The sequence below is a fragment of the Beta vulgaris genome, chromosome 8 (genome assembly GCF_026745355.1).
Source record: "Beta vulgaris subsp. vulgaris cultivar EL10 chromosome 8, EL10.2, whole genome shotgun sequence".
Lineage (NCBI taxonomy): Eukaryota > Viridiplantae > Streptophyta > Magnoliopsida > Caryophyllales > Amaranthaceae > Beta > Beta vulgaris.
This window is the reverse complement of record NC_079209.1, coordinates 16,482,940-16,508,646: the sequence shown is the minus strand read 5'-3', so window position 1 is coordinate 16,508,646 and position 25,707 is coordinate 16,482,940. Positions and strand designations below refer to the sequence as shown.

Genomic DNA, 25,707 nt, shown 5'->3' with positions numbered 1-25,707 from the left:
AAGCAATAAACCTAACTCACTGTCGTAGGAATCACGATTGCACTTAGCATGTGCAACAAGCCCTTTAAACCCCTAGGCTACCCTAGTGGACGAGTAAGGTCTCGTGAGGATTTTCAGATGGCATACCCACAAAGCCTTATTAACATAGTTTCCCAAACCAACTAGCAAATATGGATATTCTAATGACAGAAACTAAATGCAAGACCTAATATACCACCTCAATTTTCTTTGTCGGAAATAACGAAATTAGATAAGCACACTACAAGAAACTAAAACATTTTAAAGTTAGTCAGAAAAACTTGAGAAAATGTTAATGGAGATGTCATACTCTTAGTGTTTAAACAATCGAACTATCAAATCTCATAATACTTCATGAACTAATTGTTATCTTTTGCAACTCAAAAATTTCCAGCATGAATCCACAAATGTATGCGTATCAAGTTCAATAAATAGACCCTCACAGGAATAAACAAAACACTCAACTCTCATGTGTCTGGGGTTAAATAATATTCACTCAAACCTATAACCGAGTCTACTCAAAATGAAATATATTTCTTTAAACTTGACTATCGTCTCAATTCTCCACTTTGAAGTGACATAATGCATAAAGATCAAAAGGTCTTTCATAAGGTTGTAACGTGGCCAAGGCTAAAGGGTAGGAATAATATTTAGGAATGCGGAGTTAATTATAAGCCCAGCTAAAGGGAGCAAAAATACATGCTTATGATGTTCCAGTCACAACAAACTCCATTTTTTTTCTTTTCATATTATTCACCATATCCTTCACATGTACTGCCATTATAATACTTATATGGATATTTCATAGCATTTTCGTCGTTCTATGACTTTCAACCATTTATTTTCTTTGATATTTTTCAATAATAATTTTTTTCATAACCCTTGTTTTCTCTTTTTTTTTTCAACAATATATCTCTACCATAACACAATCTTACAATACAAACTCAATAGATAATAGCTCCCCTTAGCCAAGCATGGGTATAATCTGTAGGAGGCTGCAAGTTTGTAATGTATGGTTAGCAAATAAAACCGGGATTTAAGGCTCAAAATGGCTAAACAAAGGAAATATTATATGAAATAAAATCTCTGAGGCTAAGAAAAAAAAATGAAAAGGACGCCTAAATCATTTCTTCATAGCATTTGTCACAAAAGTCTCAAAGACTACCAAGTCAAGTTCGAGAGCTACACTTCATTGAGGAACTATCACACAAGAAAGAAAATAATGAGACTGATGCAGATGTGTCAGACTAATAGGCTCATAAGCTCACAAGGTTTGGTCTATTTATCTAGCCAGATTATTTAAGAGAAGCAAGATAAATTTTTTTTCAATTGTATTATAAATCTCTCAAGTTCGATTATCCGTTTCCAATTATATAACATTCCCAAAATCTTTTATTTCGAAAAAAAGTTTTTATTTATTTCAAACACAAGTTAGATTAGAGTTTCTTAGCAACTTACTAATCGTCGTTCCTTAGGAAGTTAAGAGGTGGAAATCCTAAATTAAATGCAACTAAAGTTCTATAACTAATGCAAGCAAAAGCACAATTTCTTCTTCTTTGTTTTTATAGTACTTAATAAAATAAAAATTCTACAGAAAATTTGGCAGCACTTCCCCTAAAACAGGACATATCCCAATTTTTTTTTCAATTTAAAGTCATGGATAACAGATCTGTATTTAGCCTATAAAATTATATATCATATAATGCCACCACACGGCACAATCCAGCCTATGATTTTGCCAATTTACCACATGTCCAGCTCCAAAGTGAAATTTGTCACCATTTATCTCCCCCCCCCCACACTTAGAATGTGCATTGTCCTCAATGAAAAAGAATTGAATTAAAGAATGAGAGAACTTAGCTGGTTATGTGTATCTTTCTTCACAAAGAGAAATAATAATGGAGATCATAACGGGCTGCCTTGTTCATATATGTTGCTGTAATGTGCTGCCTTCCTAATAGAAAGCTAGTCTGGAACCTCTGATTGCTTCACCACTTCTAGAGTATCACTCATGAGATGTGAAGGTGGCATGGTGCTGGTGGACAAGGAGCAAAAACAAGTTAGAATATGACTAGATTTCCTAGCTATGATGAACATAAAGCATGAATGATGAGTGTAAAACTGAGAGAACAGTAAGAAAATAAAATAAAATAACAAGAGGAAGTGATAGTAGCAGGATTGGGTTGCCTCCCAAGTAGCGCCCTTAGTTTATGTAGTGAGCTCGACGTTATGCAAGCATCACTCTCAATGAAGCTCGATCTCTTCAATTAAACCTGCATGCTCAAACTCATAAAATGGTTTTAATATGTGGCCATTTACTTTAAACACTTTTCCAGATTCCAAGCTTTTAATCTCCACTGCACCATGAGGAAAAATATCAGTAATAACGAAAGGACCTAAGCTTACTAGGGAACAACTTTAAGCGAGCATTATATAAAAGGACTTTCTGTCCCACAGAAAAATCAGTTTAAATAATCCGCTTATCATGAAAGGCTTTAGTCTTATCTTTATAAATCTGAGTGTTTTCGTAAGCTTCTAATCTGAGTTCTTCTAGTTCTTGCAAACTAAGTTTCCTCCTTTGTCCGGCTTGTTCGTAGTCCATATTACATTGCTTTACAGCCCAGTAAGACTTATGCTCGATTTCGACAGGTAGATGGCATCCTTTTCCGTAAACAAGTCTGTAAGGGGACATTCTTAGAGGTGTCTTATAAGCTGTCCTGTATGCCCACAATGCGTCATCTAATCTAAGGCTCCAGTCCTTCCTGTTAGGGTTTACCATCTTTTCTAGAATTGATTTGATTTCCCTATTGGACACTTCAGCTTGTCCGTTCGTCTGAGGATGATAGGTTGTTGCTACTCTATGTGTCACATGATATCTTTCAAGGAGAGTCCCAAATGTTTTGTTACAAAAATGGGTACCCCTATAACTAATTATGGCCTTTGGCATACCAAATCTGTTAAATATGTGACTCTTAACAAACTTAACAACTGTCTTAGCATCATCAGTTATGGTAGCTTGAGCTTCCACCCATTTAGAAACGTAATCGACAACAAGAATAATATAAAGATTACCAAAAGATGAGGGGAAGGGACCCATAAAATCAATACCCCACACATCAAAGATTTCACATACTATGATTCCATGTTGGGGCATTTCGTTCCTTTTAGATACATTTCCAGTCTTTTGGCAACGTTCACAAGACTTACAGAACACATAAGCATCTTTATAAAGTGTAGGCCAATATAAACCACATTCCAGAACCTTATGAGCAGTCCTTTGAGGACCAAAATGTCCTCCACTTTCAAGACTATGACAGAATGTAAGAATCGAAGCATATTCAGATTGGTCTACACATCTCCTAATTACTTGGTCAGAGCATGATTTCCACAAATAAGGGTCATCCCAAAAGTAATACTTTGACTCAGATTTAATCTTTTCTTTTTAGCTCTAGACAGAGTCGGGGGGAATGTGCTAGTGACCAAATAGTTAACCATATCAGCATACCAAGGAGTTTCAACATGATACATTGAAAGAAGTTGTTCATCAGGAAAGAATTCAGTCATTAAAGGCCAATCATCTCTAGGAACAATTCTACTAAGGTGGTCAGCAACTAGATTTTCAACACCCTTCTTATCTCTAATTTCTAAGTCAAATTCTTGTAACAAAAGCATCCACCTAAGCAAGCGAGGTTTGGATTCTTTCTTTTTCAAGAGATATTTTAGAGCAGAATGGTCAGAATACACAATAACATGTGTGCCTAGTAAATAAGGTCTAAACTTCTCTAAAGCAAAAATCACAGCATACATCTCTTTTTCAGTTACAGTATAGTTGCATTGAGCAGAATCAAGTGATTTAGAAGCATAATGGATCACATAGGATTTTTTATCTTTCTTTTGACCTAAAACGGCACCGATAGTCTTATCACTAGCGTCACACATGATTTCAAAGGTAAGGTCCAATCAGTGGTCGAAGCACGGGTGCACTAGTTAATCTTCTCTTTAACTCATCAAAAGCCTTTTTACATTCCTTATTAAAATCAAAAGTGGCATCTTTAGCAAGCAAAACACACAAGGGAGATGCAATTTTTGAAAAATTCTTAATAAAGCGTCTATAGAAGCCAGCATGCCCTAAAAATGATCTAACTTCACGAACACATGTAGGATATGGCAATGAACTAATAACATCTATTTTAGCTTTATCAACTTCTAAACCTTTAGCACTTACAATATGTCCAATTACTACACCTTGTTCTACCATAAAATGACATTTTTCAAAATTCAATACAAGGTGAGTTTCAACACATCTTTGCAAAACACGAGCTAAACCATGGAGGCATCTATCAAAGGAATCACCAAAAACAGTAAAATCGTCCATAAACACTTCCATATCTTGTTCAATCAAATCAGAGAAAATACTCATCATACAACGCTGAAAAGTTCCAGGGGCATTGCATAATCCGAAAGGCATCCTCCTGAATGCAAATGTACCAAAAGGGAAAGTAAATGTGGTTTTATCATGATCTTCTAGAGCGATGGGTACTTGAGTATAACCAGAATAGCCATCAAGAAAGCAGAAGAATGATTGACCAGCAAGTTTTTCTAACATTTGATCAATAAAGGGCAAAGGGAAATGATCTTTTCTAGTAGCTTGATTAAGCTTCCTATAGTCAATGCAGACCCTCCATCCATTTGACACTCTAGTTGGAACAAGCTCTTCTTTAGTATTTTCAACAACAGTTATTCCACTCTTTTTAAGGACCACATGAACAGGACTCACCCACTGAGAATCAGAAATAGGATAAATCAAGTCGGCATCTAACCACTTAAGGATTTCCTTTTTAATTACCTCCATCATGGAGGGGTTTAACCTACGTTGAGTTTCTCTAGTGGGTTTAGCATCTTTTTCAAGAAAAATTCTATGCATGCATAAGGTGGGACTAATTCCTTTTATGTCAGCTAAGGTCCATCCTATACCCTCCTTGTGGTCTTTTAGCACATTTACCAATTTATCTTCTTGAAATTGATTTAGAGCATTGGAGATAATCACAGGTAGAGTTTCATTTTCACCTAAATACACATATTTTAGATGCGAGGGTAGTTGTTTCAATTCTAAGTGAGGTGCTTGAACAATAGAAGGGATTAGTTTAGGTACAGACACTGGTAAAGAAAGATCAAAATTATTTTTTTTATCATTTTGCAAATCAAGACTTGCTATATCAGACATATCTACTAAAGAAACAGGCATTTCAGTGTCTTTGCTATCAGTATAATCATCAGTCTCAAACAATTTTTCACACCACTGATCAAAAATTTCTTGAGCCACCCAGTCAAAAGCATCAAAGGAATCAATAGAACTAACATTATTAACATCATTTGGGTATCTCATAGCATCGAATATATTGAACTTAATTATTTCACCATCAAATTCCATCGTCAAATTACCCTGATGAACATCAATTTTAGTCTTAGAAGTTTTCAAGAAAGGTCTTCCCAACAATAAAGGAACATTATCGGTTCTATCACCCATATCAAGAACATAAAAATCAGCCGGAAAAACTAATTCATTTACTTGAACCAGTACATCTTCTAACACTCCAATGGGAAATGCATTTGACCTATCAGCTAACTGAATAACCACATCAGTTTTAGACAAATATCCCACATTTAAAGTATCATAGACAGATTTGGGCATCACATTAATCGAAGCTCCTAAATCTAGCATGCATCTTTCAAATTTAGAATTACCAATTTTGCAAGGAATAGAAAACATGCCAGAATATTTACATTTAGGGGGGATGCTTATTTTGAATTACAACTGAAATATTCTCTCCCATACTTACCTTTTCAGAAGGATGAAATTGTCTTTTGTTAGTACAAAGTTCCTTAAGAAACTTTGCATAACGGGGAACCTGTTTAATAGCATCAAGTAAAGTAATATTGACTTCAACTTTCCTAAAAGTCTTAAGAATTTCATTGTCAAGAGCAGCTTTCTTAGCTTTAGCAAATCTAGAAGGGAAAGGGTGCACATCTTTAAAACGAGAAACATCAATTTCTGGATTAAGCTTACCATTTCCTTCATGATCTTTCCTACTCTCAATCTCTCCATTTCCCCCTATATTAAGTTCATCTTCATGTTTAACCTCTATCTCTCTTTCAATCTCGCGACTCTTTACCTTAGGTTCACTCAACTCTTTCCCACTCCTAAGGGTCACGGCTTTGGCATTCTCTTTTGGGTTAGGTAGTGGCTGAGATGGTAGTTTACCTGAAAATTGAGTTTCTAGGTTACTTAGTGAAGTACAAATTTGTCCTATTTGAGTATCTATGTGGTGAAGGTGATTATCAGTTTTCTTTTGATACTCGACTCTGTGGTTGTGAACTTGACCTATTTGAGTAGTTAATTGCTTCACTAAATCTTCTAATGATGGGCTAGAAGATTGGGGTGGAGGGTTTTGTACACCAAATTGCCTAGGTTGATTAGTTTGTGAAAACTGTGGTCTAGTTCCATACCTAAGATTTGGGTGATCTTTACAACCTTCATTATAAGTCTGTGAATAAGGATCATATTTTCTTTGATTGGAAAAACCTCCTAAGTCATTAACATCTTCAGTTTTTAAAGTAGGACAAGCATCAGTTGCATGAGAAAACTCAGAACATATACCACATACTCTAGCTCTAGACTCATTTCCAACAACAATTTTAGACACTAGAGTGGTCAAAGTAGCAATTTGTTGAGCATTTTCTTGCAATTGAGATTTAACACCACTTAAGTCAATTTCATTTACTTTTTAACATCATTTCTAGTGCTATGTTGTTGAGTGTTTAGGGCCATGTTAGCAATTAAATTCCTAGCCTGAGTTGGTGTCTTGTCTACTAATGCGCCACCACTAGCAGCATCAATCATACCCCTATCGTTAGGCAACAATCCTTCATAAAAATATTGAATTAACAGTTGATCAGTTATTTGATGTTGTGGACATGAGGCACATAATTTTTTAAAACGTTCCCAATATTCATAAAGTGTTTCTAAATTATGTTGTCTAATTCCACATATTTCCTTTCTTATGGATCCAATACGACTTGCGGGAAAGAATTTTTCCAGAAAAGCTTTTTGTAAGGCGTCCCAAGTCGTAATGGAACCAGAAGACATAGTATACAACCAATCTTTAGCTAAATCATGTAGGGAAAATGGGAAAGCATGCAATCTTACTTGATTTTGTTCAATTCCTTCAGGTTTCATGGTTGAACAAACAACTATAAATTCTTTTAAATGTCTATGAGGATCCTCACCTGCGTTCCCATAAAATTTAGGAAGGAGATTAAGAAAACCTGAGTTCAGCTTCAAAGGTCTTTCCAAGGTTGGAAAAACAATGCAGAGAGGTTCATCATCTAGCTTAGGAGCTCCTAATTCCTTCAAGGTTCTTTCATCACCCATCTCTGATCTTCACGTGGTCTGTCTTGAAAAATGTAAAGTAATTTCTCTGGGCTAGCTTCGTTTAGAGTTTCAATAAACAGGTTTATACGATTAAGTTTGGTTGCCGTATCCAAGCTCATGCACCTGAAAATAGAAAAGAGAAGTTTAAGAGTGAAGTTCATGAAATTCTGTAATTTAGGTATGACTATTGAATAACCAGAGAAACAAATCATAGCTAAAACCATATAAGCAGAAATGAATGTCTTCCCCCCACACTTAAAAATGAATCATGAGTGCAGAACACTGAGGAAGTAAATATATTTATCATGTGGTCTGCATATCATTATTCGAATTATAAGTGTGAACCATGACTCAATTATTTTTTTACTTTAAAAGAAACGCAACTATGCAATGCTATGCGAGTATGCTAGTCATGTAGTGGTTATCAATTGATCATAAAGTATAAGTGTGTCAATAACTCAGTACCTTACCTTAGCAAAATAGAACAATAGCTTCCTAAAATTTAACCAATTAGCAAAACCATGGAAGAAACAACATTTAAAAATGAATAAGAGCATATTTAAGACACAAAGCACACACCTACAGTTTAATGAAAACAAGGGAATAGCACACAAGGGAATAAAGTAGTTTAATGAATTCAAGCACACAATATTAAATTTAATGCCACATCTTTTAACCAAACATCGCAGCCCTGAATCAGGATATTTCCCTTTAGAACATAGCACCAAAATCACCTTAGATGAGTTCTGTCCAAGCAACTATTAGTTAAGAATGAATGCAGACAGAAAACAGATCCAATTTTTTTTAAATCACATGCATTCAATGTGGCTTAGCAGATTAAATAAGATTTAGTTCCAGATTAGCAGAAGTGTTTGGGTTTTGCTGACGGAATTTGGACATGATCTGATATGCTAGCTGATATTTGGTGACTTTGTTTTGAGTGATAAATGTTAGATCTCTTTTGTATAGTCCGTATGGAGACTGGAGAGCTCAAATTATTTCAATTTTACTATGCTGCAATGATCAAAGAGTGTTCTCTTCATTTGGGAGTTAGAGAATACAGAGATGGTCTGACGGACAAGGCTCTCAATCCAGATTATACTGTATCATAGATTCATTGTATTCTGAAGACCAGGACAGGACAAAAGGTATATTTTTGTTGCTTTAAGACATTAAGGAAAACTCTTCTGGATGTATACAATTGAACACACAAATTTTTATTTTTATTTTCATACATTGCATATAAGTTATAGGCGTGTTTATTAAGAGGTATACAAATACAAAAACATTTTCTTAACTCCTAAAAGTTGCTGCTGTTGTGATTATTGATGTACAGTAAACAACATACTATATGATGTAAACTTTACTTGTGGAAAGAAATGAAATGAAAAAAAATATATATATATATAGTACAACTAAGAACACATATTTATCATATAATAAGTACTAAAACACTAGAACTAAACATTGTCTTGTAAATACATTTAGAAGGGAAGCTGTATAGTGCATAACTCATAGATACAAAAATGGATAAAATCTAAAAAACAGCTATACAAAAAAAATGTAAATAACACCAAGTTAGACTTTAACATGGTAGGAACTAAAAAAAAATAATCTCCCCGGCAACGGCGCCAAAATTTGATACGTGTCGTTTACCGTATAAAATTAAAAACCTAACTTAAACCTTCAAAACTATTTATATCTAGTAAAAGGGTAAGAAAAGATCGATCCCACAATAAAATTATTATAATTCCTAAACTCAAATATTCAACTAAGTGACAAAAAATATATATTATATACGAATTTACACTATTTACACTATTCACATATATACGATTAGGGGGTTTCGGTTGTAACCAACTACTTAGACAAAGTAAAATTAAAACTACTACTAAACTAATAATTACAAGTGACAACACACAAACTCTATTAATTCCCGATTCGACCATAGAATGTTTAGTCATAATTTAGCTTCTTAACCTTAATAATTGAGACCACTCTAATAGTTAACTTAGCACTTAGATTGGTGAATTATCGCCGCGATCAATTCTTGTCTTACTCACTAAAAATCTAGAATCTTGCTAAGACAAATCCAACCCTAATAAACTTGTTTTATTAGCACAATTCATACACTTAAGAATATTAAGCTGAGCCGCTCACTCTTATTAATCTCAAGTCGTCCTCCCTATCCAACTATTAAACGCTGCGCCTAATAGTCATATAACATAATTTGGGTATCTAAACAACTAATTGCGTCCAATTACAAGTAAAGATATCAAATTTCATAACCAACCAACAATAGTATGAATCGTATAAATACTAAAGTAAATAATTAAATTCAATCAACTCAGCGTTAACCAATTAGACTCAAATAATAGAAATATAAGAAACTGAAAACATGAATAAATTCAGATAAAATCCAGTTCAATCACAAGAACAACTAATTGAAAATAGAAGAGAGAAAACTCATGACTGTAGACCCGAATTGATGTAGTCGCTACCCTCAATTCGCCTCCGAACGCAATAATTCTTCAATTCCTATCGACTTGTCGATCTTGGACGAACCCGATTATTTTCTTCACTCTCACGAACTCTCTTGTATGTGTGCGTGCTTTTTTTTTTTTGGCGTGAAGATACGGGTAATATATACCCAATTGACAGGGAAAGAGGTTAGAGAATAAGATAGGAATTCCATAAAATTCGGATGAGAAGAAGATGAAGAAGCAACAAATTCATCTTTTCATTTTGTAAGGTGTTTTGCTGGTTGATAAGAAACATGAATTTTGGAGAAGATAAATTCCTTCCTTTCTTTTATTTATCACGTGAGATTTGGCCCTTTTCGTCTTCTTTATATTTTCTTATTCCTTCTTTTCTGATCTCCTTGCTTTTATTCTATTTGTCAACCTTTGATTATTTCTTTTTCCTCTTCTATAAAGTACCTATAACAAAAATAACACATTATTTAAGCTAATTAATCAATAAAATATAATATGGACATAAATAAGTCACTTATTAATAAAAGTCAATAAATATTGTAAAATACACATAGAAGACAACCATAAGACTAATTTTAGGGGACAAAAATATAGACATATATGCGCTTATAACCCAAATATGTCCCATTCATCAATCGCAGGTGGGGTGTGTGGAAAATGGGTCATATTAGGAAATGATTTTTTGTAGACTTAACAATGAAAAAAAGCTATCAAATGAAATTTTATCATCGATTAATAATAAACTAAGTAAATATCAAAAACTAATTAATAATACATGCCGAAAAATAATACTAATAATACTAATAAATATATATTTTTATATGCGTGATAGATAGAGGGGTTCTGACCTATCCGCGCCGCCAGCCACTCCAACCGTCGCTCGTCTCTCACCTACCTTATAATGAGTTTTCATCCATTTATTTAAGGCGGGTGGATGGATAATTAACTTAATTAATCATCAATAATTGTCAACTCTACTCTTCAGAGGTCCATTCTATACAACTCCCTCTTTATAAATAAAAACTAGTGAGTGATTCGGGTGATGCCCCGGGTTGTTTGTTTTCGTAAATTTTGTTTTGTGAGGAAAAAGTTGACGTCATAATTTGAAGAATACAAGAAATTGGAGTAAGAGTTTATGTCTATGATAGTCTATTATCAATACCATTAATGTGTTAGTTATCTAAATACTTGTGTAATCTTTTAATGTAATATAATTACAGACCTTATCATATTTTATTTTAAAATATTAAACAATGATGTTATGTTGGATCAATGGTTAAGATTTCACTTTACCTTTCAAAGGTCATGTGTTCGATACCTTCTAACCACAAAATATTATTTTTTTAGTTGAAGGGTTTGACATGAAAATAGAGCATTTACATTACAACCTTAGAGGAGAGTGCCACATGGCACATACACATTCTTATGAACGCCTTTTAATATATTAGTATAGATTAATTTAAGCTATAAATTGTATCATGTATGAAATGTAATTTGTATCTTATATTTCCTCCATTTTTATTACTCGCAATGTACCTTTTTGCACATGGATAAGAAAGATTTTAAAAAAACTCCATATACTAGAGAGAAGTAAATAATATATTCGCAAAAATACAAACATTACAAAAATGAAAACGTTGGGAGTAAAAATAATGGAAGAATTATCAATTAAAATAAACATACTCGACTTATTTCTTTTTTTTTTTTTTGCTCCAAAAAACATACTCGACTTATAATTGGTATACGTGATATCTAGTTACGACTAATCAAAGTCAGTGCATTCAAACAAACATTAAATCTAATCACATGGAATCATTATAAACATGACCAAATTTCGTCCGTGTTCACATTTCGTAGTGGGAAAAAGTCATAAATTGAAAATGATTGAAGTTGCAACAAAGCAGATCATAATTAATAGTTGCATTCTCAGTTATCTTTCCTCTCATTTGAATGGTTTGACCCGTCTCTCGCTCTATCATGTCCTAAAACAAAAAACAAAAAACAAAAAAAGTATCTGTGCTGCTGCTTAATATATCTAACTTTATGTGATCAGGCTGATCACAGAACTGGAAAAAGAATAACCATGGATACCAAAAAAAACTGGTATCTAGCATTCTTCTCAATCAATATGCCAATTATTTTAATGATAATGTCAAAATCAGCCTCCGCTCAAAATTATTACTGTTCAAACACAACTATGTTCACCAACAATACCCAATATCAAGCCAACCTCAACACCTTGTTCCGCTACCTATCCTCCAATGCGACCAACCCCACCGGCTACCATCAAGCTGTTTCTGGCAACAGCGACACAACAAGCGAGACAGTTTTTGGCCACTTCCTCTGCCGCGGGGATCTGAACAGCAGTTCGTGCCAAGATTGCGTTACCACTGCCACAGCTACCGACCTCCCAAACACCTATTGTCCAAACCGAAAAATAGCAATCATATGGTACGACGATTGTATGGTAAGGTATTCAAACCAATCATTTTTCGGTACAATGGATCAGTTGCCCGCTGTGCTGTTATCGAATACGTTTAATGTGACTGGGAACACGACCCATTTTGAGGAAGTTCTTGGGAATATGTTGAGAAACGTCATTGCCGTTCGAGCTGCAAGTGGTGGGTCGCAGAAGAAATTTGCTACAGATGTTGCAAATTATACGAGTTTGCAAACAATATATGGGTTGGGGCAGTGTACGCCGGACTTGAGCGCCAGTGATTGTAATAGATGCTTCGAGATTGGTATTGGGCAGTTGCCCGTGACTCAGGGTGGACAAATTTTGCAGGCAAGCTGTATAGTCCGGTATGAGATGTATTCTTTCTTTAATTTATCTTCGCTAGCGCCACCACCTCAGCCGTTGTCACTACCTCCACGACAGTCACCCTCTGCTGATCAGCCCACTCTGGTACTTCAATTTCTGCCTCCTTATTAGTTACTTTTATAGGTAGTTAAAGGTGATCATCGGTCAGCCAGATTTTAACCAAAAATTGTGGCCCGTATTGCAAAATTTTCACGCTAGAACCGAGTATGTCAGGCCTGGTCAATTGGGTTTCCGGATTGTCTTCGGGCCGGGCCAATGTTTGACCTCAACTTTCATATTTGGGTTGTCTGTATGTTGGATTATGCTCCAAAATTAGTCAAATAGTTTTCCTAATAGTTAGGATTAGTTGCTAGTAATTAGTTAGTGGGTTAATAAGTAGTGGTCTAGATAATGGTCTAGTTAGTGGGATATCGATCAAGTAGTGGGCTACATAGTGGACATGTTATTAGTAGTACTTTGTATGTCTATTTAAAGGTTGTTTTGTTTATTCATTATGGTAGACATGAAAAATATATAAAAATGTAGTCTTTCTAATTTTCTCCAAGTTTCTCTTTTCTCCTCTAAAAATTCTACATGGTATCAAGAGCTCCAGGTTAGATCCGGAAAAGGGGAGGAGATGAAGCAAAAAAAAAAAAAAAAAAAGAGAGATAGAGGGAGAAAGAGAGTATTAAAAAAATTGAGTAAAAGAAACAAGCAACGCAGCTTGATTTCATTATTTGTGAGCAATTTCTTTGTTTAAGTGAATTTTTTTTGTTTAACCATGAAAGTAATGGTTGGGGTGTGATGTGTTGTTGGGTTCCCTTTTGCCCATGAAAATGATTTTAATCCAGTGAAAAAGAAGGCCTAAAAAATTGTTGAGTTGAAGATCGAGTAATCTTTACGAGTGCGTGGAAGTCGTACTCAACGCAGAGACGGTTTCCGAAATTAAAGTCGTGGACTTAGTCAATTTGCAAGGCAGCGTCAAAATGAGTTTATGGAGAGAAGTGCTTCATTGAGTGAAGGTTGGTGATAATGTGCATCAACAAATTAAAATATGGTGTTGGTGATAATGTGTATCAACAAAAGATGGTGTTAGGAGAAGTGCATCAATAAATTTGGTGATGAGAAGTGCATCACATTAGGAAGAGAAGTGCTTCCGTGTTAATGGAGAGAAGTGCTCCATGAAGATAAAAAAAATGAAGGTTCATCATGTGGGAAGAATTACCAAGAATCAAGATTGTGACATAATGTTTAATGTTGGCTCCTACAAATTTTGGAGCAAGGGGGTGTGTTGGATTATGCTCCAAAATTAGTCAAATAGTTTTCCTAATAGTTAGGATTAGTTGCTAATAATTAGTTAGTGGGTTAACAAGTAGTGGTCTAGATAATGGTCTAGTTAGTGGGATATCGATCAAGTAGTGGGCTACATAGTGGACATGTTATTAGTAGTACTTTGTATGTCTATTTAAAGGTTGTTTTGTTTATTCATTATGTGAGTACATGAAAAATATATAAAAATGTAGTCTTTCTAATTTTCTCCAAGTTTCTCTTTTCTCCTCTAAAAATTCTACACTGTAGTCTGTCTTTATGCCGGCTCGGACAGAAAATTGCGTGTGGAAATATCATGCCGAAAACTAGGTAAATTTTAGGGTCGAACCAAGTCAATGTTGATCACTTTGATATCTACTGAAAATCTGAAATACTACCTTCTCAGAAAGGAATCATTAGTATGTCCTACTTGATTATGATTAGATATATATTTTGTTTTTAAAATATAATACTTTGATTTTTATACTTTCTAACCACAATTTTTTCCACAAACATTTGTAATGCTCTATTTGTTTGTATGTTAAATAGTAATAGATGCCTTGAAATACTTTTCTCTTTTTCCTTTTTGCTCTTCATTTTTATAATCTTAACACTATTTATAATTATAGAGAATTTTTCAAATTATTTTGAAATACATGAAAAAAAATTGATCATGTTGAGTTTTGGTTGATTTATTTTGATTAGTACTTTATTAATATTCAGTTATTATATTTTTTTTTGTTGATATGTAATTAAATATATTTAAGCTCAAAGAAATATATTGGCAAACGAGCATAGTTAAAACCGGAAGAAGATTAAGGAAACCGGAGGGATATATACTAACATGTTTTAAATTTAAGTTGATATACCTTGAAATATAACTTCAAAAATGTATTACACATGGAAAGTGAGAATGAAAGGCTTCCTCTGTCGCTTCAATTCTTAAATCACTAATTTCTCTAACACTCATAGTTAACTCTACTATTTCACTCATTTTCATTTTTAAAACTTTAAGTTAATCTTTCCTGGCTTTCTTTATGCTACTCTTTTAGTTTCTACCTGTTTTCATTCTGATTATGTGTCTATCATTTATGTCTCCCGATTCTTATTTTCTATTATCTATCCCTCTGCTGCCCACCCTTGCACTATTTGAACAATTGAGAATCAAATAGTGGGATAAAAAATGGTCAAGATCGTGTCAGTCAAAGTATATCTTTCTTCATCTATAGCCTAGCATATAAGATTTATGCTTAGGCGAAGGCAGCTCATTTAAGTTCATTTAAATTTATTAGAGTTATTATAAGTATATTTATTAGAGTCCTAAACTAATAAGGAAACGAGTATAGTTTCCTTATGATTTTAGGTAAGTATATTATTAGCTAGTATTGTATTTAGTTTAGCATATGTTTTTCTAGTGTAAAGGATTTAATATTAATCATGTGCAAGTCATATGATAAATTGCCTAGGTGTCTAGTGTATTTTGTCTTTAGATTGGATCATGTGATGTATCATTCTAGGGATTGTTGCCGCTTAAAGTTTCCTAGTATATAAGGGAAGCTAAGTTGCTATGTAAACACATCACAATACAATACAACTCAGGTGGAGCCGTCATTTCAAAAGGCTACCAACCTTAACATCATTCTTCATGCTTACTGTAATGGCATCAACATAACTCTCACTTTTTCACTGCATAAAAATCTTCATGGTATCAGAGCCTGTGAGAGGTAAGTGAAAAGTAAAGCTTGCTGTTTTTATTTTGGTAGAGAAATTATCTTAAAGTTGCTGCCTTTATGTTTGTGCTTAAGACTACAACTGTAAAACTCCTCTATCAAAGTTTGAAACTTTGAGTTGCTAAAAGAAAAACCATATTTGATAACCATGGTTGGAGGAGAAAATACAAAAACCACCATTGAGTGCAACAACCATTTGTATCTTCACCCATCTTATGGTCCCAATACTCTAAAAATAGAACCACAACTCACAGGAGTTAGAGACAACAGACCATGGAAGAGATCCATGGAAATATCTCTTGCAACAAAGAGAAAGTTAGGATTTGTTAGTAGGGCTCTAACTTAGTCCAGTACTGATTATGTTCTGAAAGAAGCTTGGCTTCTAAACAACATGACTGAATCTATTAGGAGGTCAGTTATGTACATGAAATAAGCCAAATACATATGGTTAAGCTTGAAGAATAGATTTACAATGAGTAATGGAAACAGAAAGTATAGGCTGAACAAAGCAAATTATAAAGTTAAACAAAATGAGAGACCAGGGTTTGAGTACTACACTAATCTTAGGGTGCTTTGGCAAGAGATAGAATCCATGTAGAAGCAATTGAACAACAGAAAGAAGAACAGAAGCTCTTTCAATTCTTGAATGGTTTAAACCATGGTTATGGTGCACTAAGAAGCCAGATATTGCTGATGAGTACTTTCCCTATAGTTGAAACAACTACTTCTACAGTTCAACAGGATGAGTCTCAAAGTGAAGTTTTTGGAAAAAGAAAAAGAAGAAAGTGTAGGGATAGCTCTATATAGCAAGAATGACAACAAATCCTTCTGCTCTGTGTGTAAGAAAAATAATCACACTGCAGAATAATGTTGGTTCAAGATTGGTTTTCCAGCTGGACATGGAAAAAACAAACAATATAACAAGAATTTTGAGAACATCCCACAAAATAGAGGAGGTCATGGAAAAGGGAAAAAGGAAAAGTGAAGGAGGATATGGTTGATATAATTTTAAGAATAAGAATGTGAACGATGCTCAAGTGAATGCTGGCAACTCCGAACTTATTGTTGCAATAGCAAAACAACTTCAGAATCTGATGAAGCTGGGAGGAAGCTCAAGCAATGTAGTTGTTAAACACTCTGAGGGCACATATAAAGAAATTGACACCCATTTTGCAGGTATGATATCATGTCATTTTGTGAAAAACATAAATAGCACATGGATCATAGATTCAGGTGCCTCAGATCATATGATGGCAAGCCTAGATAAGCTTCATGATGTAAAACAATTGTTACATCGGCCAAAAATAAATTTTCCTAATGGAGGGGTTACCAATGTAACTCATATGGGAAATGATCCTCTTGCTAATGGTATTGAATTGAAAGATGTTTTGTTTGTTCCTGAATTCAAACAAAACCTACTCTCAGTTCAAAAGCTGTGTCAAAATGATGATTGTTGTGTGTTGTTTCACAAAGATTATTGTGTTCTGCAAGATTGCACAACTCAGAGAATTAAGGACATAGAGACCGCCACTGGCGGACTCTACTACCTACATAATCAACCCAACTCAAGTACTCAAGCCAAGAATCAAGACTTCTCACCCACAAAAACACAACACAAGAAACACAGTCTAAGAGACAGTTTAAGAAATTAAAGGCAAATGTTGGCCAATTTTCTGTTTTGTGTGTAAATAACACTAATGAAAAACATCACACTGATGATGGATTTGGTGTTGCTAACAAGGTTTTTAATGACAATATATGTAATGATTTAAAATCTTGTAGTGCAGAATTTCTTGATTACTTCTTGTGGCATGTTAGATTAGGACATGCTCCCTTCAACAAACTCAAACATATTCCCTGTTTGAAAGGTCATTTAATTTTGAGAAACTTGAAAATGACATTTGTCTCTCTTGTCCTATGACCAAGCTTACAAAACAACCTTACCCTTTAAGTGACACCAAAGTGGCAGGATCCTTTGACCTAATTCACATTAATATATGGGCCATATAAGGTTCCCTACAAAGGAAAATATTGATTTTTCTTTACTATAGTTGATGATTTTACTAGAGCAACTTGGGTTCATCAGTTAAAGAACAAGTCTAATTCATTTGTAACTATTAAAAATTTCTCGGATTATGCTAAGAATCAATTTGACAGAGTTGTAAGAATAGTAAGATCAGATAATGCTCTAGAATTCAAAGACTAAGATTGCATCTCTTTGTTCACTAAAAGAGGTGTAATTCATCAGATAGAAGGGTTGTGGAGAGAAAGCATAGACATCTGCTTGAAATGAGCAGGGCTTTGAGATTTGGAGCAAGGTTACGTCTATCTTTTTTGGGGGATTGTGTTTTGACTACAGCCCACCTTATGAACAGACTGCCTTATCTGTGATTAAAAACAAAACACCATATGAAGTGATGTTTCACAAAGCTTGCAACTATCGTGAGTTGAGATCTTTTGGTTGTCTAGCTATGGCCTACAATCCTAACAGGGACAAGGATAAGTTCAAAGCAAGAGCAGTACCTTGCTTGTGCCTAGGCTACCCAGCAACACAAGAAGGCTATAAGCTTGAAAGTTGGCTTGACAAGAAACAATATGTGTCTAGGGATGTAAAGTTCTATGAACATGTATTTCCTATGCTAAATAATACCTACAAAAACCTTATGAACCTTGTACCTATCAACTGCCCTCACAAACTGTAGTTGAACACACCTACCTTGACCAAACCACTGAAAATCTAAACATATTCACTGAACCTGAGCCACAAAATGCCACACCTGTTCATGCACCTTCTCCTGAACCTTTACCTGTAAGAAAGTCAAGCAGGATATCTAAGACACCAACCTAGATGAATGATTATGTTACCTCTCTTTAACACAACACTGCAGAGTTAGTTAGTGAAGCTACACCAATTGCAACGACAAGTGTAAGTCAACAGTTTACTAACATGGTGGGAAAAAATAATTCAAACAACGAAGCCTAAGTCATATTATGAGGTTGCTACTCACCCAGGTTGGGTAGACACTATGAACAAGGAGATACAAGCCTTACTTGACAATGAAACATGGGAGATTACTTCTCTTCCACCTGGTAGAGATGCTAATTGGATGCAGATGGGTATATAAAACCAAATACAAGGCAGATGGTTCTGTTGGAAGGAAGAAGGTAAGACTTGTCATACAAGGGTTCTGTTGGAAGGAAGAAGGTAAGACTTGTCATAAAAGGGTGCAATCAGAAGAAGGGTACTGAGTACACTCACACATATGCACCTGTAGCCAAAAGGAGCACAATCAAAGCTTTGCTAGCAGTGGCTGCAATGTATCAATGGCACACTTGTCAAATGGATGTGCAAGATGCTTTCCTGCATGGAGATTTAAAAGAAGATATCTATATGCAGATTCCTTTGGGTTATAATGAACCTGAAAGCTCAAGGAGACAAAGGGAGTTTGATACTCCAGTGTGTAAATAACAAAAGGCCTTGTATGGGTTGAAACAAGCACCCATGCAGTGGTTTGCAAACCTTTCTAACGCCTTGATTTCATTTGGTTTGTGCAGTCTCAAGCTAATCATTCTCTGTTTATTCAAGAGGGAGATGGTACATTCACAACTATACTCATCTATGTAGATGATCTTATCATCACTTGTAATTGTGCTAAACAAATAGCAAGGCTGAAAAAGTTGCTAAGTACTCAATTTCATATGAAAGACCTTGGAGATTTAAGCTACTTTATGGGAATGGAATTCACAAGATCAAATCAAGGCATATTTATCTCTCAAAGAAAATATGCACTTCATCTTCTTAAAGAGCATGGTGTGGACAAACAGAAGTCACTCAAGCTTCCTCTTGACACACACATGAAGTTAGATACTCTAAAGGGAACCTCTCTCTAATCCTGAGCCCTACACGAGGTTAGTGGGACAACTGATTTATCTAACCATTTCTAGACCTGATATCACTTTTTCAGTCCAACTATTGAGTCAGTTCATGGAAGCTCCTACTTTTATACATATGCAAGCAGCAAGAAGAATTTTATGATAAATAAAAACTGCTCCTGAATAAGGTATTCTTTTGGCAAGTAATGCAGCACCTGAACTTACTGCCTATTGTGACTCAGATTGGGCCTCTTGCCCCGTCTCTAAAAGATCTACTATAGTCTATTGTATACTGCTAGGCACATCCCTTATTTCCTAGAAAAGCAAGAAGCAGCTTGTAGTGGCAAGGTCTTCAGCTGAAGCTAAGTATAGAGCCATGGCTCTCACCACCTATTAAGTGACATGGCTCCTTTTTCTTCTCAAGGACCTAGGACTAAAGAAACTACAAGCAGCTGCTGTTAAGTGTGACAATCAAGCTGCACTCTCCATTGCAGCTAATCCTATGTATCATGACAGAACAAAACACATCGAAATAGACTGTCATTTCATTCGAGAAAAAGTGAGGCAAGGCACCATTCAGACCTCCTATGTTCCTTCCCAGGAGCAGCTTGCATATGTTCTCACCAAGGCACTTCCTGTGAGCCAGCACAATAGACTTCTCAGCAAGATGGGAGTGAAGGCTTCAGCTCCTCCTCTCTCACATCTTGAGAGGGAGTGTAAAGGATTTAATATTAATCATGTGCAAGTCACATGATAAATTGCATAGGTGTCTAGTGTATTTTGTCTTTACATTGGATCATGTGACATTCTAGGGATTGTTGCCTCTCAAAGTTTCCTAGTATATAAGGAAAGCTAGGTTGCTATGTAAAGACATCACAATACAATACAACTCAAGTGGAGCCGTCATTTCAAAAGGCTACCAACCTTAACATCATTATTCATGCTTACTGTAATGGCATCAACATAACTCTCACTTTCTCACTACATAAAAAACTTCATCTAGTTCTACCTAAGTTAGGTTTTATATGATGTATTATAAATATCTCTTCTAACTTAATAATAATTAAAAGTTTTTTCCCTCCAATCTATTTTAACATGGTATCAAGAGCAAGTTAAGAACTTGGGTAAAACCTCGAAAATATTGTTCTCTTGCCTATGGGTTTGAGTTTCAAACTAGATTTTTTCAGTCAAAGTTGAGAATTTTATTTTTGCATGTTTTGTTCTCGGCTTTTCCACTACTGTCTATTGGCACCGTTTGTGGTGTCTTTGTTGCCTTACCATCCAAGCTATTGTGTTGGTGCTGTTGAACATCATGTTGGTGCGGTTGTGCATCGTTGATGAGCTAAATGACAAATTGGATCATGAAGGTTGATTTGTTGTCCATAATCCAAAAAGGGTATTTCATGGTTGTCCCTAATCCAAAATGGTGTTTATGGGTTGTCCCTTATCCTAAAAGGTGATTATTGATGGCATTGATTATTGATTCACGTCTTACTGGTCTCCTAGTAATACTTATATATATTTTTTTCAATCGTATTATTCGTGTTACTACCCTATTATTGTGGGCAGTATTATAGTTATGGTAAGTATATATTGTATTAGAGTGCTAGACTAATCAGGAAAGGAGTATAGTTTCTTTATGATATTAGGTAAGTATATTATTAGTATTATATTTAGTTTGTGATATGTTTTCCTAGTTCTACCTAATTTAGGTTTTATATTATGTATTATAAATATCCTGTTGAAATGCATTGAAAGCCCACTTGTGAGTGTCCCACATTGGAGAAAGAGGAGAGAATAAACCACTTTATAAGATTAGGAGTTACTCCTCCTATCACCAATTGATTTTAGGATGAAACCTCCTACCTTGTAAGTGGGCTAACTCTCAGCCAGACCCATTTTCAAATAATCTAAAAATTAACATATCCCTCTAAGTTAATAATAATGAAAAGTTTTTTTCCCCTCAATCTATTTTAACAAAGTTCCTCATAGTTTTTTAGATTTTGCGCAACAAAAAGTAGGAAGAAATAAAGATTTTAGTAGATTCCATTGAATGTTCTTGTTCTACCAATTCTTGACTTTTACAAACATTCATGTTTAATGTGATGTATCATGTTTCCATGCAGAAAGTAATGTCTCAGCAAAGGTTATTATTGCCATTGTTGTGCCTGTAGTGGTTGTCTTAGCGTCATTGATTCTTATATGTGTTTGTTGCGCCAAATACAAGAAAACCAAGACGTATGCTCCTGTTGTTGAAAGTGGTAAGCGGAATTATTTAGATGCATCCAGGATGAGAGAAATAGAAAAATGGAATGGCGTATTGATTCTTTTTGCTGACTTCAGTTATTATTTCGTTGGATGTTGAAGGTGAGGACTTTACTACTGTCGACTCCTTGCAATATGACCTAACAACTCTTCAGTCTGCAACAAATAATTTTTCGGAGGCGAACAAATTGGGTGAAGGTGGATTTGGTGGTGTGTATAAGGTAAGACCTAAAATATCTTAGCTCAAGACAAACACCAACAATTAAATGTCTGATGATGTAGATCATTTAGAATTGAGAGGGGAGTAAGATGGAAATGCGAATTTATTTTATTATCCCGGCCCGTAAAAGTTTGTGTTCCCCAACATAATACGTATGGTCTTGAATTTTCTAATGTACCCTTGCTTAAATAACTAATGGTAATGAAGAGATGATATCATAACATCATAAGAGGGTAATTTGGCAGAGTCATGCCCTTATCAAATTTACTTTTGTTTTTCCCCTAGGGCGCACTACCAAATGGCCGAGAGATAGCAGTAAAAAGGTTGTCTATGAACTCATCTCAAGGAGTACAAGAATTCAAAAATGAGGTCGTGTTAGTAGCCAAGCTTCAACACAGGAATTTGGTGAGAGTTTTTGGATTTTGCTTTCAAGGACAAGAAAAGTTACTAGTATATGAATACGTACCCAACAAGAGCCTTGACAAAATTCTTTTTGGTATAGTAAATTTCATATCCTGTTATTTAGTTTGAAATATCCAGTCATCTCTTCTCTGGTTTTCATGGTTCAAACATATAAAATTTTGCAATTATCCTCTACAATTATATTGTACAGATCCTGTCAATCAAGGACTTCTTGACTGGGCTACACGCTATAAAATCATAGGAGGCATAGCTCGAGGAATGCTTTATCTCCATCATGATTCTCAACTCCGAATTATACATCGAGATCTTAAGCCTAGTAATGTCTTGTTGGATGCCGATATGAATCCAAAAATTGCAGATTTTGGAATGGCAAGAATATTTGGAGTGGATCAAACCCAAGGCAATACAAGCAGGGTTGTCGGAACTTAGTAAGTTTTCCAAAATTATGGCTAACAAGTAGTTGATTCAAGGAAAAAGTAATTTATAGGAAGAAAAAAATCTGGAAAATTTGCTAGTGCATAACTATTACTTTTTATATGCAGTGGCTACATGTCTCCAGAATATGCAATGAATGGGCAATTCTCTAATAAATCAGATGTATATAGTTTTGGTGTCTTAGTGCTGGAAATTATCAGTGGTAAGAGAAATAACACATATTACGAATCAGGGGAAACTGAAGACCTTCTTTGTCATGTAAGTATTTATTTTTATCGTGTTGAGGAAAAAAAAAATTGATGATTTATATTATTTGCCTAGATTTTAGCAATAGTAATATAATATTGCAGGCATGGAAACAATGGAGAGATGGCATGATTCTAGAATTTGTTGATCCAACAGTAAGGGATTCGTGCTCAATGGACGAAATTATGCGATGCGTACACCTTGGATTGATATGTGTTCAGGAATCCGCAGACGATAGACCTAGTATGGCGACAGTAGTGCTCACCTTGGACAGCAACTCAGTCACTCTTCCCGTGCCAGAAGCGCCGGGTTTCTTCATAAAAACAATAGGGAAGTCCAAGACTTCTAAGGAGATTGGTTCAAACCCATCATCGAGCAAGTCAACCCCTTGGTCTATAAATGATGTGTCAATTACTGAACCTGAACCCAGGTAGACTGGTATGTCAAAGTAGAAGACATGGTACCGTCAAAAAAAAAAAAGTAGAAGACATGTATAGAGTCATTGCAATTATAATCTTCAAAATTTGTAATTCTGGTAAACGAGAGGTTAAGTGTGGACTATTTAAAAATTACTTACGCACATGCTCTCCATTATTAATGTTGGAGATGAGATGCAAAAAAAAGAAGCAAGTGTTGAAATTCAATGAAAGCTACTGTATTCCCGTACTTAAATTATATAAGAACGAAATTGAGTGTACACAGGATTGGTAATTGATATTAATTTTATATAGTGAGTTTTATAGAGATATAGTGAACTTATATATAATAAAGTTGATTTTATTACGGAACATATAGAGTGAAATGATATGCAATATAGTCGAGGATTTAATTCTAATATTCTAACATGCAAGAAGATGTAGGTTGCGTAGTATATATATCGTCACATGTGTTTTAACATATAAAAAGATGTAGTTTTTGCATGATATACTGAGTGTCTGAATTATAGTGGGTTTTTGCATGCATAATCTTTCCTGAAAAAGGACTATCACCATGCTTATGAGTCACTATCCTCAATTCTACGACATAGTGGATTCTACATAAATGATAAGTGATTTTTTTTAGTGCACACTAATGTTAATGTAAAACGGGTCCATGAAAGTCAGATTAACCTATTAAATAGGCAACATATGAACTAAAAATCATAAAACAAAGCTACTGACTTGCTAAGAAAATGGAGACAGTGGGTACGTAACTTTTTTTTTTTTTTGGTTCAATGTAAGTATATTACCAAAACAAATGAGTAACCACCCAATTACAACCTATTTGTTACAGAGAAACAAACAACTCCTACAGCACTACAAACATCTATACACAATTAATTAAAAGTGTATTTAACTAATTTCTATATATCCTCATATGTCCAATGTAAATCTATATAACTTTGGACTCTACCACAAACGTTACGTTTAATATTTTGCACAACCCAATCTAGATGTTTAACAGCTTCAGTCCAAAGAGTATAATTCCTGCTACGCCATATAAGATAGACCATAGCAAAAATGACAACATAGCAAACCTTCTGCTACTTCTTATTTTTTAACCTTCTCCCCATTTCTTCCAGGCCACATACAAAGATTCATTACTTGAAGTCTGAATGCCTAACGAACTCATAACATTCTTACAGGTTACAATACTAAAATGACATCTAAAGATGATATGTGTGAGCTCTGACTTACTGGTGGCGTAGAAGGTCGCGAGTCACGACCACCACCGCGAGTCGCGATGAGGGTCGCGAGTCACGACTTGTGGTGCGAGGTGCGACAAGCTCGTTTTCTGAGCTTCGAGGCAAAGTCATCGTCGCGAGTCGCGACGAGGGTCGCGAGGTCTTCGCGAGCTGCCCGCGAGTCGCGACGTTGCTCGCGGGTCGCGAGCTGGGCTTGCTTGGTTGTTGTGGATTCTTTTTGGTTTGATTAAACGTTTCCGTATAACAAGTGGTATTAGAGCTACAGGTTAACACCGGGGTTAATCGCTTTTGGGACATGGCAACAACAACCTTAAAGATCGACAAGTTTACGGGAAGGAATAGTTTTGGGCTATGACAGATAAAGATGAGAGCTTTATTGAAACAACAAGGTATCTGGAAACCATTGATTAAGGGTTTCACAACGACATCAAAAGAGGGAAATCGGACTGGTCTAACTGAGGCTGAGTTGGAATCTATGGAGGAAAGAGCACACTCCACTATCTTGCTATGCTTGGCGGACGATGTCATCACAGAGGTTGCAGATGAAATCACAGCTGCAGGTTTGTGGTTGAAACTGGAGAGTTTGTACATGACAAAATCGCTCACAAACAAATTGCTATTGAGCAAAGGTTGTTTGGCCTACGCATGATAGAAGGTATGTCCCTAAAAGATCATCTCGATCGTTTGAATTCTATTTTACTGGACTTGCGTAACTTAGAAGTTAAGATTGAGGATGGGGATGTTGCGTTGATATTGTTGGTTTCATTGTCAAGTA

General features: G+C 35.1%; 1 protein-coding gene across 2 annotated transcripts in view; it reads left to right on the top strand.

Annotated features, from left to right (window-relative positions):
- LOC104901113 (cysteine-rich receptor-like protein kinase 10) overlaps positions 1-24,036 on the top strand; it is a 63,535-nt gene extending 39,499 nt beyond the window's left edge. The window contains exons 1-8 of one of the 2 annotated variants that reach the window (XM_057391008.1): positions 11,683-12,835; positions 21,270-21,285; positions 21,786-21,920; positions 22,027-22,145; positions 22,430-22,640; positions 22,758-22,995; positions 23,110-23,260; positions 23,353-24,036. In XM_057391008.1, the coding sequence (XP_057246991.1) occupies positions 12,029-12,835; positions 21,270-21,285; positions 21,786-21,920; positions 22,027-22,145; positions 22,430-22,640; positions 22,758-22,995; positions 23,110-23,260; positions 23,353-23,682 (2,007 nt within the window). In that variant the 5' untranslated portion in view covers positions 11,683-12,028 and the 3' untranslated portion in view covers positions 23,683-24,036. Of the gene's footprint in view, positions 1-11,682; positions 12,836-21,269; positions 21,286-21,785; positions 21,921-22,026; positions 22,146-22,429; positions 22,641-22,757; positions 22,996-23,109; positions 23,261-23,352 lie in introns of those variants that run through there. The other variant, XM_057391007.1, reaches the window with a different exon arrangement.
- The last annotated feature ends 1,671 nt before the right edge of the window (positions 24,037-25,707 follow it).